The sequence below is a fragment of the Triticum dicoccoides genome, chromosome 7B (genome assembly GCF_002162155.2).
Source record: "Triticum dicoccoides isolate Atlit2015 ecotype Zavitan chromosome 7B, WEW_v2.0, whole genome shotgun sequence".
In the NCBI taxonomy this organism is placed as follows: Eukaryota; Viridiplantae; Streptophyta; class Magnoliopsida; order Poales; family Poaceae; genus Triticum; species Triticum dicoccoides.
The window spans coordinates 676,228,063-676,245,225 of NC_041393.1; the positions used below are offsets into that span (position 1 = coordinate 676,228,063).

General features: G+C 49.1%; 1 protein-coding gene across 1 annotated transcript; it reads right to left on the reverse strand.

Moving 5' to 3' along the window:
- On the reverse strand, positions 1-2,013 carry LOC119342028 (aspartyl protease family protein At5g10770-like). Its single transcript, XM_037613865.1, has 3 exons — positions 1,863-2,013; positions 954-1,704; positions 1-481 (listed from the first exon to the last, which is right to left on the reverse strand). Exons 1-3 carry the CDS (start codon positions 2,008-2,010, stop codon positions 1-3), a joined length of 1,380 nt encoding a protein of 459 aa, XP_037469762.1. The 5' UTR covers positions 2,011-2,013.
- Between the last annotated feature and the right edge of the window lie 15,150 nt (positions 2,014-17,163).

Genomic DNA, 17,163 nt, shown 5'->3' on the forward strand with positions numbered 1-17,163 from the left:
TCAGCATGCGCCAGCCTTGAACCCCACGGCGCCGCCACCAACGTCGTAGAGCATCTCGAACGTCCGCTGCTGCACGTTGCCGATGATGCCGAGCGAGCTGTCATCGCGGTTGGCCGCGAAGGCGAGGCAGCTGTCCAGAATGATCCCGTCCGAGGCGAGGTCGACGACGGCGCCCCCGGAGAACACCAGTGCGACGCTCGGTACGTTGATGGTGGACTGGCCGCTGAAGTCGAAGCACGTGTCGAAGATGCCCCTGGGCTGTGCCGGCGGGTACTGCTTCATGCCGGCCCTGAACGCCGACGACAGCACCGAGTACGCGGTCCGCGGCAGGCGCGTGATGATTGTGCCGGAGTCCATGATCGACCCGGCCGAGAAGACCGAGGTGGGTATGTTGAGCTGCCTGCCTCCCACCCTGATGGCTTGAAGGAGCACGCCGTAGTACGCCGGGACGTGCGTGCTCCTGAGCATCCGGACGTGGATTTTTAGAGCATATGCATCCAGGCCCTGCTATCCTAGCTCTCCAATATCGCTTTAAGATCCGTGCAATACAACTAAGTTTCTATACAAAATTTTCTCTTTTTTGCTTCTCCCACATAAAACATATCTTGAAGTTGGAACCTATGCAGGATGGCAAAGCTTTCTAACTAGAATCTAGGATAAATCTTTCAGATTTTTTTGTCCGACGTAAATACTAAAAATATGATTTTTTAATCAAACAAAATGTATTTTGTATATTTATGTTTGACAAAAAAATCTGTACGATTTATCCTAGATTCTACTCAGAAAGCTTTGTCACGCTGCATAGGTTTGAACTTCAAGATATATTCTATGTGGGAGAAACAAAAAAGAGAAATATATTTGCACGAATCTTAAAGCAAAAAATGGATGGCTAGATAGAGAGGGCCTGGGTGCATATGCTCTAATATATATTTTCGCTGAGCATCCGCGTCTTGACGAAACCCGAGGTTGCTGCACCGAGAGTGAGGAACCCGAACGACCCCGGAGTCGGCGGGAGGCAGTACGAGAAGGCCTTGCCGAAGGACCCCGCGGTCTGGGTGGCCAGCGACTGAGCGCCGCCGCCGAGCCCGATGAGCCCAGCGGTCTGGTCGTTGAGAAGGAGGCCCGACTCAGACTGGCTGCACCCGAACTGAAAGTTGCTGACGGCGTTGGAGCCCAGAGAGAGCGTGTCGGAGCTGTAGGTCCCGATGGTTCTCGAACCATCGCCGTAGTTGACAATGTATTGGCACTGGGAGCCGGAGCAGCCGTTTCCTTGGCCGTCCCGGCGGAGCTGCGCGCAGGCGGCGGAGCTGCAGGTGAACGGGGAGTAGGTGCTCGACGAGCTGGGGTCGAAGAGCGAGTCCGCCTGCGAGTGGCACCGCGAGCATGGCTTGCACTGCACCCATGACACGTCGCTGCCTGTGTCGATGAACATGGTCTGGGTCACGGCCGGCGAGCCGATGCCGACGGTGATCACGTACTGCAACGTGCCCAGGGAGAGGCCCAGTGTGGTAGGCACGGTTACGTCCGACTGCTCCACGCCGCCACCCTTGACGCCAGAGAACTTCTGTCCGATGTATTCAGCTCGGAGCTGGTCACGCCAGAGCATCTCCTCCAAGGTCGGCGCCTTCGTGGAGGGGACGGGGGAGCATGGGCCGTGCCGGTGGTGCAACGGCACCGTGACGACGCCGCCGGATGGTGAACTCACTGCTGAAACAATCAAGATCGACATGGAATGGAAACGATTAGAAAGGTGCATACAGTAGTACGTACTATACGTATAGTATTGTTTTTTTTGAAATGATACGTATAGTATTCGTTGTACTTGATCCATTGGAATGTCAAGTGCATGGACAGTAGTGCACCTTTGTGATCGGTGCAGTTGACGGTGGCAGATTTCAGAGACCCAGCGGGCAGAACCATGTAGTAGCTGCCAAGATCATCTCCTGCGTGAGCAACGAGAGTGTGGTAAGCGCACAGCAGGAGAAGCACAAGCTTCGAAACCGACGCCATGGCGTATAGATGCTGTTTCTTTGCTTAGCTGCAGCTTCAGAATGCGAGCCCTCTTTATATAGAGGAGACTCGTGCCTTGTGGTCTTCTCGTAATTAACGAGAAGTTGCCGCCAGTTTTGATTTCGTCAATTGCACGGGTGGAAGGATTAGGTAACGTCATTTTTTGTTGACAAAATTATCGGGAATTCTATCATCTGGCATATGTACAGATATAGTACGTACTAGCTATAAATACTCATGCAAGTAATAAAAAGTACATACTACCCCGAAAAAAAGTACTCCTCTGTTTCAAAATAGATGGCACAACTTTATTCTAACTTTGTATTAAAGTTAATATAAAATCGAGTCATCTATTTTGAAACGAGGGAGTAATAAAAAGTATATCTCGAGGAACGACGTTGACCGTGGAGGTACTCGTCGACGGTCCATGCTCATCTCAAAGTTGCCACTGTGGCCTTTACTGTACGTCCATGTCCATGCACCTCTCTGGGGAGACGATTTGGGACATGCATGCACCCGCATGATTGTGTCAAAATTCAGGCTTTCTTTGGTTCCTAGAAATTTTCTAGGAATTCTATAGGGAAGGATTTTCAAAGGAAAAATATCATTTACAGCCTTCTGTTTTGTTGGAATGAATTCCTATACTTATGTAGGATACCCGCAAAAAAAATAACTACGTAGGATAGAAACCAATCCTTCGCATTTCAAAGAAAAAAACATTAGCCTGAACTCAATGAAAAAAAGAATCATATTTATGCATCAAAAGACATGTATCTCAAGACATGTCTTTCTCTATAGGAATTGAGATACATGTTATCTCACTTCCTGTAATTTTCCTTTCCTATGATATTCCTATCCTATGCACTAAAGGAGGCCTCAGAAATTGGTTTTCTGATGGAGCTTAATTACTCCATGCATGCAGCCTTTGGTAAGTTTTGAAGTGGTACACCTTGTGGCGGAGAGTGCATGCCAATCCACCCCACCTCTCATACTTTTTCATTTGACTATAATATCTTTTGAACCGAAAGTGCAATTTATATTTTGCTTGCATATTCATGTTGTGATGAGGGCTTTGAAAAAATACCATTTTAGTACATTTTGACAGGTTTCAAAAGCTTCACCAAGTTTCAACTACTAAAATTTGAAAGGAACGATGATAAATTTACCATGTTTCAAAAACTAAAACTTACACCCTAAACCCTAAGACTTACCCCCATATGCCCTAAGCCCTAAACCCTAAAAGCAAATGAAACTTAGTAACAAATTAATATCGCAACTATCAAGTTATAATATCTAAAAATTGGTAAAACTTCAAAAGTTATCAAAATTAGTCTTGTTGAAGGTACTCGTTGCAATGAACACAAATATGCAAACAAAACTTGATTTGGGATTTCGATTCAAAAGATATTAGATTTAGGTTTGTAAATGAAATAACAAAGTATGGGAGGTGTGGTGGGTGGAGCAAGCAACTCTGCCAAAAGTTGCATGCATGGGCCCCGTATGTATTGATTAAAGGCTAAAACACAAGCAAATGATCAAACTACTTTATGAATCTCGACGCAAATCAATGGTTGCATGCCTTCGTGCCTCTATGAATTTCGGCACCTCTTTGGTGTGTTTCTTTTCCCTTTGTGCGTCTTCTTTAATAACCATTGCATGTAAGACAGTTTCTCGTAAATTGGCATTCTCGATATCGGGACGAGTTGACGCTTACATTGTGTCACCCTATTCTTCCACTCTGCATAATGGTTTGTCATGTGTTGCCATGTCTGTCCACTTGTCATCACACTATTGGTATTCTTTACTAGATCGAGCATCGACGCCCAGGGTTAGCTCCATATTGTGTGTTCTCCTCCTTTTGTCATGAAACTATTTGAGGTCTAAGTCCCCTTGATATCGTTGTTTAGTGTTGATACCAGCTCGTCTACTCGATCACTATAAAATCCTTGTAAAAACTTACTAGAATTAGGGCCGTAAAAATTGATTTAATGCTTGTTTGTTTTCTTCTGTAAAAACTAGGACTTGTTTGCAAATATCATAGAATTTGAGGGCTAAATTAGAAAGTACAGCAAGCCTAAAGGCGTGGGTGTGAGATGTAGGGACAAATATATATACTATAGTCATAGGACTAAAATGTAAGATATCCAGATGTATAAGGCTCACTCTCTCTTTCGTGTGGTTATCAATTTCCTTGGGAAAAAAATTATAAGCTCTGTTGAGCCATTGCCAAAAGGTGCCAACGCATGCAGTGTTGTTAGTTCTTATCTAGTCCCCTGTCATTGCCTTAGGCGGACGTGCCACTAAGAGCCCCACTAGGTGACGATGCCATGACCCCCAGAGCGGAGGACAGACTCAGCCCAACAGCTACGGGATGAGCCAAGCCCACGACATGGAGTCCATCACCATACGGGGCGCATCATCAAGTTGGAGTTCATGTCTTGTATTCTATTCAATATAGTAGTTCTTGTTGTATCTGAAGAAAATATGTCCTAGAGGCAATAATAAAGTTGTTATTTTATATTTCCTTATATCATGATAAATGTTTATTATTCATGCTAGAATTGTATTAACTGGAAACTTGATACATGTGTGGATACATAGACAAAACACCGTGTCCCTAGTAAATCTCTACTAGACTAGCTCGTTAATTAAAGATGGTTAAATTTCCTAACCATAGACATGTGTTGTCATTTCATGAACAGGATCACATCATTAGGAGAATCATGTGATGGACAAGACCCATCCATTAGCTTAGCATAATGATCGTTCAGTTTTATTGCTATTGCTTTCTTCATGTCAAATACACATTCCTTCGACTATGAGATTTTGAAACTCCCGGATACCGGAGTAATACCTTGTGTGCTATCAAATGTCACAATATAACTGGGTGATTATAAAGATGCTCTACAGGTATCTCCGAAGGTATTTGTTGGGTTGGCATAGATCGAGATTAGGATTTGTCACTTCGAGTATTGGAGAGGTATCTCTGGGCCCTCTCTGTAATACACACCGTAAGAAGCCTTGCAAGCAAAGTGATGTATTACGGAACGAGTAAAGAGACTTGCCTGTAACGAGATTGAACTAGGTATGAAGATACCGACGATCGAATCTCGGGCAAGTAACATACCGATGGACAAAGGGAATAACGCATTTTGTCATAGCAGTTCGACCGATAAAGATCTTCATAGAATATGTGGGAACCAATATGAGCATCCAGGTTCCGCTATTGGTTATTGACCGGACAAGTGTCTCAGTCATGTCTACATAGTTTCGAACCCGTAGGGTCCGCACGCTTAATGTTCGATGAGGATTTTGTATTATATGAGTTATGTGATTTGGTGACCAAATGTTGTTCGTAGTCCCGGATGAGATCATGGACATGACGAGGAGTCTTGAAATGGTCGAGAGGTAAATATTTATATATAGGACGATGGTATTCGGACACTGGAAGTGTTTCGGGATGCACCGGGTACTTATCAGGTCACGGAAATGGGTTCCTGGCACCCCCGGCAAAAGATATGGGCCTTATGGGACAAGAGGGGAAACGCACCAGCCACAAAGGGGCTGGTGCGCCCCCTGTTTGTGTCAAAACCAGCAGATCCCCGGTAGGAGGGCAAGCTGTATGTCTGCGGATTGATGGTAGCAATAATCAAAGGGACACAGTGTTTACCCAGGTCCGGGCCCTCTTAATGGAGGTAAAACCCTACTCCTGCTTGATTATATTCGATGAGTATAGGGGTTGCAAGAGTTGATCTACCTCGAGATCGTGGTGGCTAAACCCTAACTTGGCTAGCCTGTCAATGTTATGATCCTGCCTTCGGTCTAAACCCTCCGGTTTATATAGATACCGGAGGGGCCTAGAGTTGCACAAGGTCAGTTAAACAGAAAGGAAATAATATACTCGGACACCTAAACTTTCCATTCACATATACGAGAGTCCCAACCAGACGCGAGAAGCGGTCGTCTTCCTTGTATCTTGACAACACATTAGTCCGGGCCATATTGAATAGACCGAACGACCAAGGACCCCTTAGTCCAGGACTCCCTCAGTAGCCCCTGAACCAGTCTTCAATGATGACGTGTTCGGTGCGCAGGTCGTCTTCGGCATTGCGAGGCGGGTTCCTCTCCTTGAATAACATATATCATCTTTCCTTCACAAGAGGATTGTATTCGGCTTTGTATAATTAACACAACCCTTAGCCGCGAAGGCGGGATACCTAGAGTTGTACAAAGTCAGTTAAACATAAAGGAAATAATATACTCGGACATCTAAACTTTCCGTTCGCGTATACGGGAGTCCCAACCGGACACGAGAAGTGGTCTTCTTCCTTGTATTTTGACAGCCCATTAGTCTGGCCCATATTGAATAGACCGAACGCCCGAGGACCCCTTAGTCCAGGACTCCCTCACCCCCCATATGGGCTGGCCAAATTGGAGAAGGTAAGGGGAAGGAGGAAAGGAAAAAGGAATAGGATTCCCCCTTTCCCCTCTTCCCTTCCTAGTCTGAATAGGAATAGGAAAAGAGGGAGGCCGAATTGGGAGGACCCCAAGTAGGATTCCTCCTACTTTAGGCGCCCCCTTGGATGCCTCTCCTCCCCTCCAACATATATATATATGTGGGGGGGGCACCATTAGAACATACAATAACAATTGTTAGCCATGTGCGGTGCCCCCTCCACAGTTTATGCCTCTGGTCATATCTTCGTAGTGCTTAGGCGAAGCCCTGCGCGGATCACTGCACCATCACTGTCACCATGTCGTCGTGCTGACGGAACTCATCTACTTCCTCGACACCTTGCTGGATCAAGAAGGCGAGGGACGTCATCATGCTGAACGTGTGCAGTACTCGGAGGTGTCGTACGTTCGGTACTTGATCGGTCGGAGCTAGAAGAAGTTCGACTACATAAACCGCATTGTCAAACGCTTCCACGTTTGGTCTATGCGGGTACGTGGACACACTCTCCCCCTCTCATTATTATGCATCTCCCTGATAGATCTTGCGTGAGCATAGGAAGTTTTTTGAAATTGCATGCTACATTTCCCGACAGTGGCATCCGAGCCAGGTCTATGCGTAGATGATATGCACGAGTAGAACACAAGGAGTTGTGGGTGGTGATAGTCATACTGCTTACCACCAACGTCTTATTTTGATTCGGCGGTATTGTTGGATGAAGCGGCCCGGTCCAACCTTACATGACAACGTTCATGAGACCGGTTCCACCGATAGACATGCAACTAGTTTTGCATAAAGGTGGCTGGAGGGTGTCTGTTTCTCCAACTTTAGTTGAATCGAATTTGACTGCGGCCGGTCCTTGTTGAAGGTTAAAACAACAAACTTGATAAATCACCGTTGTGGTTTTGATGCATAGGTAAGAACGGTTCTTATTAGAAGCCCGTAGCAGCCACGTAAAACTTGCAACAACAAAGTAGAGGACGTCTAACTTGTTTTTGCAGGGCATGTTGTGATGTGATATGGTCAAGACATGATATGATATACGTTATTGTATGAGATGATCATGTTTTGTAAAAGTTATCGACAACTGGCAGGAGCCTTATGGTTGTCGCTTTATTGTACGAATGCAAACGCCATGTAATTGCTTTACTTTATCACTATGCGTTAGCGATAGTTGTAGAAGCAATAGTTGGCGAGATGAAAACGACGCTACGATGGAGATCAAGGTGTCAAGCCAGTGACGATGAAAATCATGATGGTGCTTTGGAGATGTAGATCAAAGGCACAAGATGATGATGGCCATATCATGTCACATATTTTGATTAAATGTGATGTTTATCTTTTATACATCTTATTTTGCTTAGTACGGCAATAGCATTATAAGATGATCCCTTAACTAAATTTCAAGGTATAAGTGTTCTCCCTGAGTATGCACTGTTGTGAAAGTTCTTCGTGCTGAGACACCACGTGATGATCGGGTGTGATAGGCTCTATGTTCACATACAACGGGGCAAGACAGTTTTACACATGCAGAATACTCGGGTTAAACTTGACGAGCCTAGAATGTACAGACATGACCTTGGAATACTGGAGACCGAAAGGTCGAATGTGAATAATATATTAGATATGATCAACATAGAGATGTTCACCATTGATGACTACTCCATCTCACGTGATGATCAGACATGGTTTAGTTGATTTGGATCACATATCATTTAGATGACATGAGGGATGTCTATCTAAGTGGGAGTTCTTAAGTAATATGGTTAATTGAACTTAATTTATCACGAACTTAGTCCTGATAGTATTAGCATCACTGCTAGAATCAGGATCTTTGCCGTCAGCCATCTCTTTGTCGTCTGCTAGCTGATGGCAAAGATGGCCATTGCCAACAGCTTACAGAAAACTGACGGCAAAGAAGGAGCGGACGACAATGATCGTGTTTTCCATCAGCCGTCCCTTTGCCGTCTGCTAGCGGACGGCATAGAAGCTTTGTCGTCGGCTAGCAGATGGCAAAGAGGGTGGGTGGCCCACTAACGAGAAGAACTTAACGGCCACTTTCTTTGTTGTCCCCTCTTTGCCATCGAAAGTGGCCCACCTAATGACCGTCCTCCCCCCCTCGGCCACACCCCACTACCTAGGCTCTTTGTCGTCTGCTAGAAAACATCAAAGAGATTTGATCTAACAAAAAGGGTCAGTGCCCATGCCCGCGCCATCCTCTTTCTCTCCCTTGTGTCTCTCTCCCCTCAGCATGCTCTCCCCCTGCCTGAGCCACCCCCGCTGTCGGTAACAAAACCGGCGGATCTCGGGTAGGAGTTCCCGAACTATGCGTCTAAGGATAATGGTAACAGGAGACTGGGGACACGATGTTTTACCCAGGTTCGGGCCCTATCGATGGAGGTAATACCCTACTTCCTGCTTGATTGATCTTGATGATATGAGTATTACAAGAGTTGATCTACCACGAGATCGGAGAGGCTAAACCCTAGAAGCTAGCCTATGGTATGATTGTTGTTGTCCTACGGACTAAACCCTCTGGTTTATATAGACAAAGGATGGGGCTAGGGTTACACAGAGTCGGTTACAGAGAAGGAGATCTACATCCGAATCACCAAGCTTGCCTTCCACGCAAAGGAGAGTCCCATACGGACACGGGATGAAGTCTTCAATCTTGTATCTTCATAGTCCAACAATCTGGCCAAAGTACATAGTCCGGCTGTCCGGATACCCCCTTATCCAGGAATCCCTCAGTAGCCCCTGAACTAGGCTTCAATGATGATGAGTCCGGAGCGCAGATTGTCTTCGGCATTGCAAGGCGGGTTCCATCTCCGAATACTCCAAGATAAATTCCGAACACGAGGACCGTGTCCGGCTCTGCAAGACAAATTTCACATACCACCGTAGAGAGAACAATAATCCATGAATCTAATCTACTGATAGCTCTTCGTAGCGTGACATCACGCCACGACCCGTCTCTTATTCGAACCTTTTTTACAACCAGCTACCGCACACATCGCGAGGCGGTTTCTTTGGCACGTCTTGTCAAAGCAGAGATCGTGTCCCCCTTATCGCGGGATTCTCATCAATACGGGTGTGGGTAACCCAACCGCGCCATCAATTGTGGTGCTTTGGGAAATGAGTAATTTTGACAGGCAAGTGGGGAGGCGCACATTTTTTCACTGTCTTTATAAAGGGATAAGGATCCCCTGTTTTCACCCACGCCTTCTTTCTCCTTTGCTCATCCTATCTCGCACTCTCGAGCTCCTGCACCCAAGTTCTCACCTTCTACATAGGACCATCCGCATCATGTCTGGAGCAGGAGGCAAGTGGATGGCCTCCTCCGTCAAGGAGGAGGATATCACCAAGATTCGGGCGGCCGGATACCTGGCCGAAAACATTGCGCACAGGCTTCCGGCGGAGGGACAGATCACCCCTACCCCAAAGTCTCGGGAGAGAGTAGTATTCCTCCCTCATTTCAACCACGGACTAGGATTTCCACTCCACCCGTTCGTCCGCGGGCTCATGTATTACTATGGGCTAGATTTCCATGATCTAGCCCCAAATTTTGTCCTCAACATCTCGGCGTTCATCGTCGTGTGCGAGGCCTTCTTCCGCATCAGGCCCCACTTTGGCCTGTGGCTGAAAATCTTCTGCGTGAAGCCAAAGATCGTTAGCGGCCAGTAGGCGGAGTGCGGAGGCGCCATGGTGGGCAAAATGCCCAATCTTACATGGCTTGATGGCTCCTTTGTGGAGACTGTGAAAGGGTGGCTATCAGGATGGTTCTACATCACTGAGCTGCGCGACGCCAATTGGGTGGCGGTCCCCAAATTCCGATCAGGAATCCCCATGCGGCTCCCCTCTTGGGAGAAGAAGGGCCTGGCCTGGGGCGAACCCGTGGAGATGACCGGACTCGAGACCTGCATCAAAGGTATGAGGGACAAGAACATCAAGCTTGTCAACGTGGTCCAGGTCATGCTCGTCTGCCGGATTCTCCTGTGTCAAAGACGGGCATTCAATATGTGGGAGTTCGATCCGGCCGAACACCAGATGCTGCATGAGCTCTTCGACACGATGCATAAGGACGTTTGGAAGGCACTATTCAAGACCGAAGAAGTTCCTCCTCCCATTTCCGAGGACCGCGGGATCAACGCAAAGCGCCTTGCCAATTTGGTAAGTCCTCTAACCACCATAAGATTTATCTTTCCCATCATGTTCATGGGAGGATCTTAAGTCACCATGCTGACAAAACAGGAGTATGTGAAGAAGGCGGAGCAGATCGACTGTCCGGCTCTGCTGCCCGAAGATCCAGCGACCGCACTCCTGGCGGAGAAGCTGGCTCCGACGCCTTATAAGGTGCCGGAGAAGAAGGCCGAAAAGAAGGCCACGGGGGCCAGGAAGGGTCTCCGGCGCGAGGCCGCACCGGATGCCTCACTCGAAGATGATGAGGCGCACTCCTCCCACGAAGGGGGGAGAAGAAGAAGAGGAAGAGGGCCGCCCCGTCCGGGGAGGCCGAAGGGTCCAAGAAAGCGGCCGCGGGGACCAGGAAGGGTCTCCGGAACCGGGCCATAGTAGACTCGTCGTCAGAAGACGGAGAGGCAGATTCCTTCCATGGAGACGGGGAGGAACACGAAGAAATGCCCCCTCCCTGCACGGGGGAGGAGAATAAGAGGAAAGCCGCCCCACAGGGGGAGGCTAGGACGTCGAAGAAGGGAAAGGTATCCTTCCGGACCACTCCACCACAATCGCCTACTGCAAGGAGGAGTGGCTGCCCAGGGGGAAGCCCCAGGCGAAGTTGTAAGTATCCGCACTCTGTAATATTTTCGTGCGACTCTAGCTTTCTGGTTCGTAATAACACCGAACACGTGTATGCAGTCCGACCAGGTCCAATTTCGGGGCATCTTCTTCGGATGGGTCCTTGAGTGCGTCGGAGATGGATTCGCTCCCGACGGCCACCTCCCCATGACCTGCGGATGACACTGAGGTGTTGTCCCAAAGGATATCAGAGCAGGGGGCGACGCTTCCGAAGACGCCCCAAGGCAAAATCCCAGACGCCGTGCATGTGGGGGGTAAGACCCCCATGGATTATGCGGACGGGAGCGGCAGCAAGTCTGGCTCCCCGCCAGTTACTGCACCGGACCCTTCACAGATTCCGGATTCAAGTGAGCAGCCCCTCGCTAAGGAGGGCGAGCCAGCCGTGCCGACGACCTCCACCCAGCCGGAGGCACCGGATAATATACTGGAAGTGCTTTGTGGCGCTTCCCTCGACGAAGAGCACCGTACTCTCCTGGGTACGGTGATTGAGAAGATCTGGTCCGCCAAAAGCGGGTTGACCGAAGCCTGCACCAGCCTCCTAACAGGCTTTGAGGTAAGTAATGAAAAGTGTGAGAAAATATCACCCAATAGACAGTAGCCCCTGATACTCTGTTTGGTGTTTCGGAAAGAAAAAACCAAACGGAGGGTCAATTTTTAATCCGCAGGAGTCTGACAGTTGTTGTCTATGGTAATGAGCAGGCGCTGCTGCTGACTGCCGCTGCACGCACAGCTGAGGATGCCGGACTCAGGAAGGACCCGGGGCAGGCCACAGAAGAGCTCGGTCTCGTAAAGAGGTAGCTCGAGGAGAACAAAGGTAAGTGATACCCCGTTCGTGTGTCATGTAGAGAGGAAAAATTGGTGATGCTAACAAAAAGCATCATGATTTTTAATAGGGGCGGTGACCAAAGTGGCAACCCTGAAGAAAGCGCTGTCCGACGCCGAAGCCAAGGCGGCCACAGAGCGCATCGAGAGAGAGTTCGGCAAGAAGTTCGAGTCCTTGGAGCATGACTTCAAGACGCAAGCGTCCGAGCTTGCCAAAGCCCTCGAGAGTGCGAAAGATGCCAAGGCCGAAGCCCAAAAGGCCCTCCAGGAAATCCAGGCGGCCAAGAAGATAGCGGCGGGTAAGGCATTCATTATGCAAAGCAAGCATGTGGAGGAGACATTTTTTTACTCACCCGCATTCGGAGCTCTCCAGGGGCATTCACAGATCTATCACATAGCATATCAGATGCCGCGGAGTTCTACCGTGCCGAAGAGGGGAGATCGACGGAGAAGCTGTTTTGGTCCTAGTATACTGGAGCCGAACACCCAATGTCTCTGAGTGACCAACTGGAGCAGTTGGTCGAACTCCACCAGGCAGCCGAATTGGCCATGAAGGACCTCATAGTCCGGATGTGGCCTGGTGAGCCCCTACCCGATAGCTACTTCGGCCTTATAAAGCGGATGGTAAGTGCATGTCCGCGGCTTGAAGTTATCAAGCAGTCCGCCTGCATTGAGGGTGCCCGCTGGGCTTTTGCCCGTGCGAAGGTGCATTGGGCCAGATTGGACGCTGAGAAGCTAGTGAAGGACAGACCCCCGGATGGTAAGGAGCACCGCTGCCCCGAGAAATATTATGATGGCGTCATGAAAGGCGCTCGCCTTGTGGCCGATGAATGCCCCAAGAATGTAATCTTTGAGTAAATGAACTCGTGTCATCTTTGTAATATAAAAACGAGTTTGTGTACGTTATATAACGCTTTGTTGATTTAAAATGTTACCTTCTGTGCGGCCGTTTATAAAATTCTAAGATAGGCTAGTCATTGGCTTCTGCCCCCATGTTGCTAGTACCGGGGTGTTCGTGGAAAACCCAAACACTCTTTATCCAAGTTCTTGGTCTTTTAAGGAGGTGTTCGGCGCAGCGAATGAGGCAGTCGGACTATTCGGCTTTATAACTCTCACTTGGCCATAGAAGTCTATAATTTTAAATTTTGTCGAAGCCCCTAGTATCCGGAAGGCCGAACTGGGGCGCTATACACACCTAAATCGGATAAGGCCGATGCCTCGCCTTAAATAGAAAAAATCTTTAAGGATTTAGTACCTCTCGAACAGCGACCAGCTCTCGCCGCATCATGACAGTCAGTTTTCGGCTTTCTCTACCGAGGTGCTCGTCCGGAAGAACAGGGACACAATCGCAGTAGTTCTCCCTGCGCTACGTTAGCCGATATAGCGGAATGTAAGGTACCAAAACAAGGTAGCCGGGCTAACCCAACTATTGACCAAAACATGATTCGGAGCTGATGCATATAATGCTATAAGTTCGGGGTGCCGCACTGTCGAAAGTGTTCGGACTTTTATTTCCAGGTTATGGGGCCCAATAAAAAGCCCCTAGCGAACTGATCGTACCAAAGTGTACGGGTCCAACCTTAAAAATATTCAAGGGAAAATATGAATATAGTAATAAGAAGCTGATGTTGTATACTATTTCCCATTGTTATTTGGATAATACAGCAAGGCGTATGTGTAAAGTTAATGCATTATGCAGAAACAAATAGGACTATATGACATGTCCTGTCCAAGGGCAGGCTGCATGCGGGTATGTAAAACAGGTATAACGATCATTGGAAGAGACCACCTGGGTATTCCCTTGTGTGCAAAGCCTCTTGCCTCCTTGGTGTTCCCCCTCATGATGAATCCGGTAGTCCGATTCTCTGAAGGGGCTGCCCGAAAGTAGGGTCCTTAAAAGAAAGAAAGTAGAAGGTAATGCGGGCCTCGTGGAGGCTAAAACGCGTTTGTGAGCTGCATCGTCGACTCGCCTTCGCGTATGCCCATGGTATTTTTAGTGTTGTGTACGCGTGGCACAAATGCCTCCTCAATGGGGCTGGGGCGGAGGCCGGATTGCTAATCGAGCTCTTGGCGTTCCTGGCCATCCTACTGCGGGGTGCACCGGACTCGCTTGACGGTGTTCGGGGTTGTTATTGCCGACTGAGTTGTCTGCCGAAGAAGGCTGCTTTGTACTTCGGCCGCGAGGGCCACAGTGTGCTCTTCCGTACGGAGGGAGCGGTATGTGTTTCCGTTTACTCTTATAACCCCGCGTGGTCTTGGCATTTTGAGGTTGAGGTATGCATAGTGCGGTACCACATTGAATCGAGCAAACGCAGTTCGTCCCAGTAGTGCATGATAGCCACTACAGAAAGGGACGATATCGAAGATTAACTCCTCTCTTCGGAAATTATCCGGAGATCCGAAGACCACTTCCAGTGTTATTGAGCCCATACCGCGGGCCTCTACCCCTAGAATTACACCTTTAAAGGTGGTTTTGGTTGGTTTTATCCATGAGGGATCGATACCCATTTTGCGCACTGTGTCCTGATAGAGCAGGTTTGGGCTACTGCCACCGTCCATGAGGACTCACATGAGATGGAATCCGTCGATGATTGGGTCAAGGACCAATGCGGCTGAGCCGCCATGACGGATGCTGCTAGGATGGTCCCTACGATCAAAAGTGATCGGGCAGGATGACCTGGGTTGAACTTTGGGGCGACTGGCTCCATCGCATAGACGTCCCTAAGTGCACGCTTTCGCTCCCGTTTGGGGATGTGGGTGGCGTAGATCATGTTTACTGTTTTCACCTGGGGGGGATATCTTCTGTCCCCCCATGTTCGGACACCGAGGCTCCTCGTAGTCATCGCTGTGGAGCCCCTTGTCCTTGTTTTCGGCATTTAACTTGCCGGTCTGTCTGAACACCCATCAATCTCTGTTAGTGTGATTGGCTGGTTTGTCAGGGATGCTGTGAATCTGGCACGAGCGATCGAGTATTCGGTCCAGACTGGACGATCCCGGATTGTTTCTTTTGAACGACTTTTTCTACTGATCGGATTTGGAGTTGCTGAATCCGGCATTGGCTGCGGTATCTTCGGCATTGTCGCCATTATTCCGACGCTTATGTCTATTGCGTTGTGGTTTTCCGTTACTATCGTGGACATATGAAGTGCCGGAGTTTCCTGGCGCGGTGTTACTACGAGCCAGCCAGCTGTCCTCGCCCGCGCAAAAGTGGGTCATGAGTGTCGTGAGGGCCGCCATAGACTTCGGCTTTTCTTGACCGAGGTGTCAGGCGGGCCACTCGTCGTGGATATTATTCTTAAAGGCCGCCAGGGCCTCGGCGTCTGGACAGTCGACAATTTTGTTCTTTTTAGTTAGGAACCGAGTCCAGAATTTTCTGCCTGACTCTCCAGGCTGTTGGGTAATGTGACTTAAGTCATCAGCATCCAGTGGTCGCACATAGGTGCCCTGGAAGTTGTCGAGGAATGCGTCCTCAAGATTTTCCCAACTGCCAATGGAGTTTGCAGGCAGGCTATTCAACCAATGTCTGGCTGTCCCTTTAAGCTTGAGGGCGAGATACTTGATGGCATGTAGGTCATCACCGCGAGCCATGTGAATGTGGAGAAGGAAATCTTCAATCCACACCGCGGGGTCTGTTGTGCCATCGTATGACTCAATGTTGACAGGTTTAAACCCTTCTGGGAATTCATGATCCATTACTTCATCAATGAAGCAGAGGGGGTGTGCGGCACCTCTGTGCCGGGCTATGTCACGACGCAGTCCGGCTAGGTCTAGTCGGTTATGTTCGGCCCAGCCGGATTTATTATTAGTGTAATCGGCATGATGGTCATCGCCATGTGTTGTGGCGCGCCCTCGTGATCCGTAGATCGATCTTGGTTGTCCTGCGTTGTTTTCCAATGTGTCTCGCAGGTCCTGCGTATTGCTCCGGGCCGTAGGGAACCGGCGTGGGGGTGCAGGCTGGTACATCGTTTTATCCCGGCCACGAGGTGGCCGGTCAGCCTCATCTTGTGCTGGTAGTGCAGGCTCTTTAGCCTCTTCCTCTAGCGACTTGTGCTTTGGGTATCCCCTGATGGGGGGCTCGAGTCCGTATTCCTCGGCCGCCAGGACCTCAGTCCATCTGTCTGCGACCAGATCTTGATCAGCTTGGGGCTGCTGCTGCTTCTTTTTCAGTCTTCTTGCAGTGGCTATAAGCCGGCGCTTAAAGCGCTCCTGCTCAATGGGATCCTCCGGTACGCCGAATTCGTTGTCATCGAGGCTCACCTCGCCTTCGGAGGGAGGCATGTAGTTGTCGTCCTCCAAGTATCCGTCCGTCGCCTATTCATCTGGGCTGACCTACCCGTGTTCTTGTTCGGCCTGATCGAAGGTAGGCTGATCAGGATTATATTCCTCTTCGGCACTATCTGGATTGTTTTCTCCTCCAGTGCCGGTGTTGCTGTGGCGGGGCTTAGGGCCGCGCTGATGACACCCATGCTTTGATTTCTTCACTGAGGGGTTATCTCTTGTTGCCTCATCACCATTGTTTTCTTTGGGGGTATCCACCATATATATATATATATATATATATATATATCATATGAAGAGGTGGCAGTCCAGCGCCCTGTGGGTGGTGGTTCCTGTTCTTCTCCCGCATCGTCGTTTATACCGTCGATGTCTTCGGAGTCGAAGTTAAGCACGTTGGTCAAATCATCGACCGTGGCTATGAAGTGGGTGGTGGGTGGGTAACGAATTTCTTCGTCGCCTGCTTCCCACTCGAGCCGAACATAGTTCGGCCAGGAATCTCCTGACAGAGAGAGAGAGAGATCTAAATGAATTTAGCACATTGCCAAAGGGGGAGTGCTGAAAGATATCCGTGGCGGTGAACTCCATTATTGGAGCCCAATCGGACTTGATGGGCCGGGGCGCTCGCGGTTCGGAGCCTACGTCCGGACACTGGTCCGGGGCTCCGGTGATGCAGATCGATCTCCTTAATGGCGGAGTCTGTGTTCGGCTCTACCACCGGAGAGTACGCGGCCTCCGTGGCGGGGTTCATCCACCCATCCTCGATCAACGCGATCTGCCCCAGATTTAAG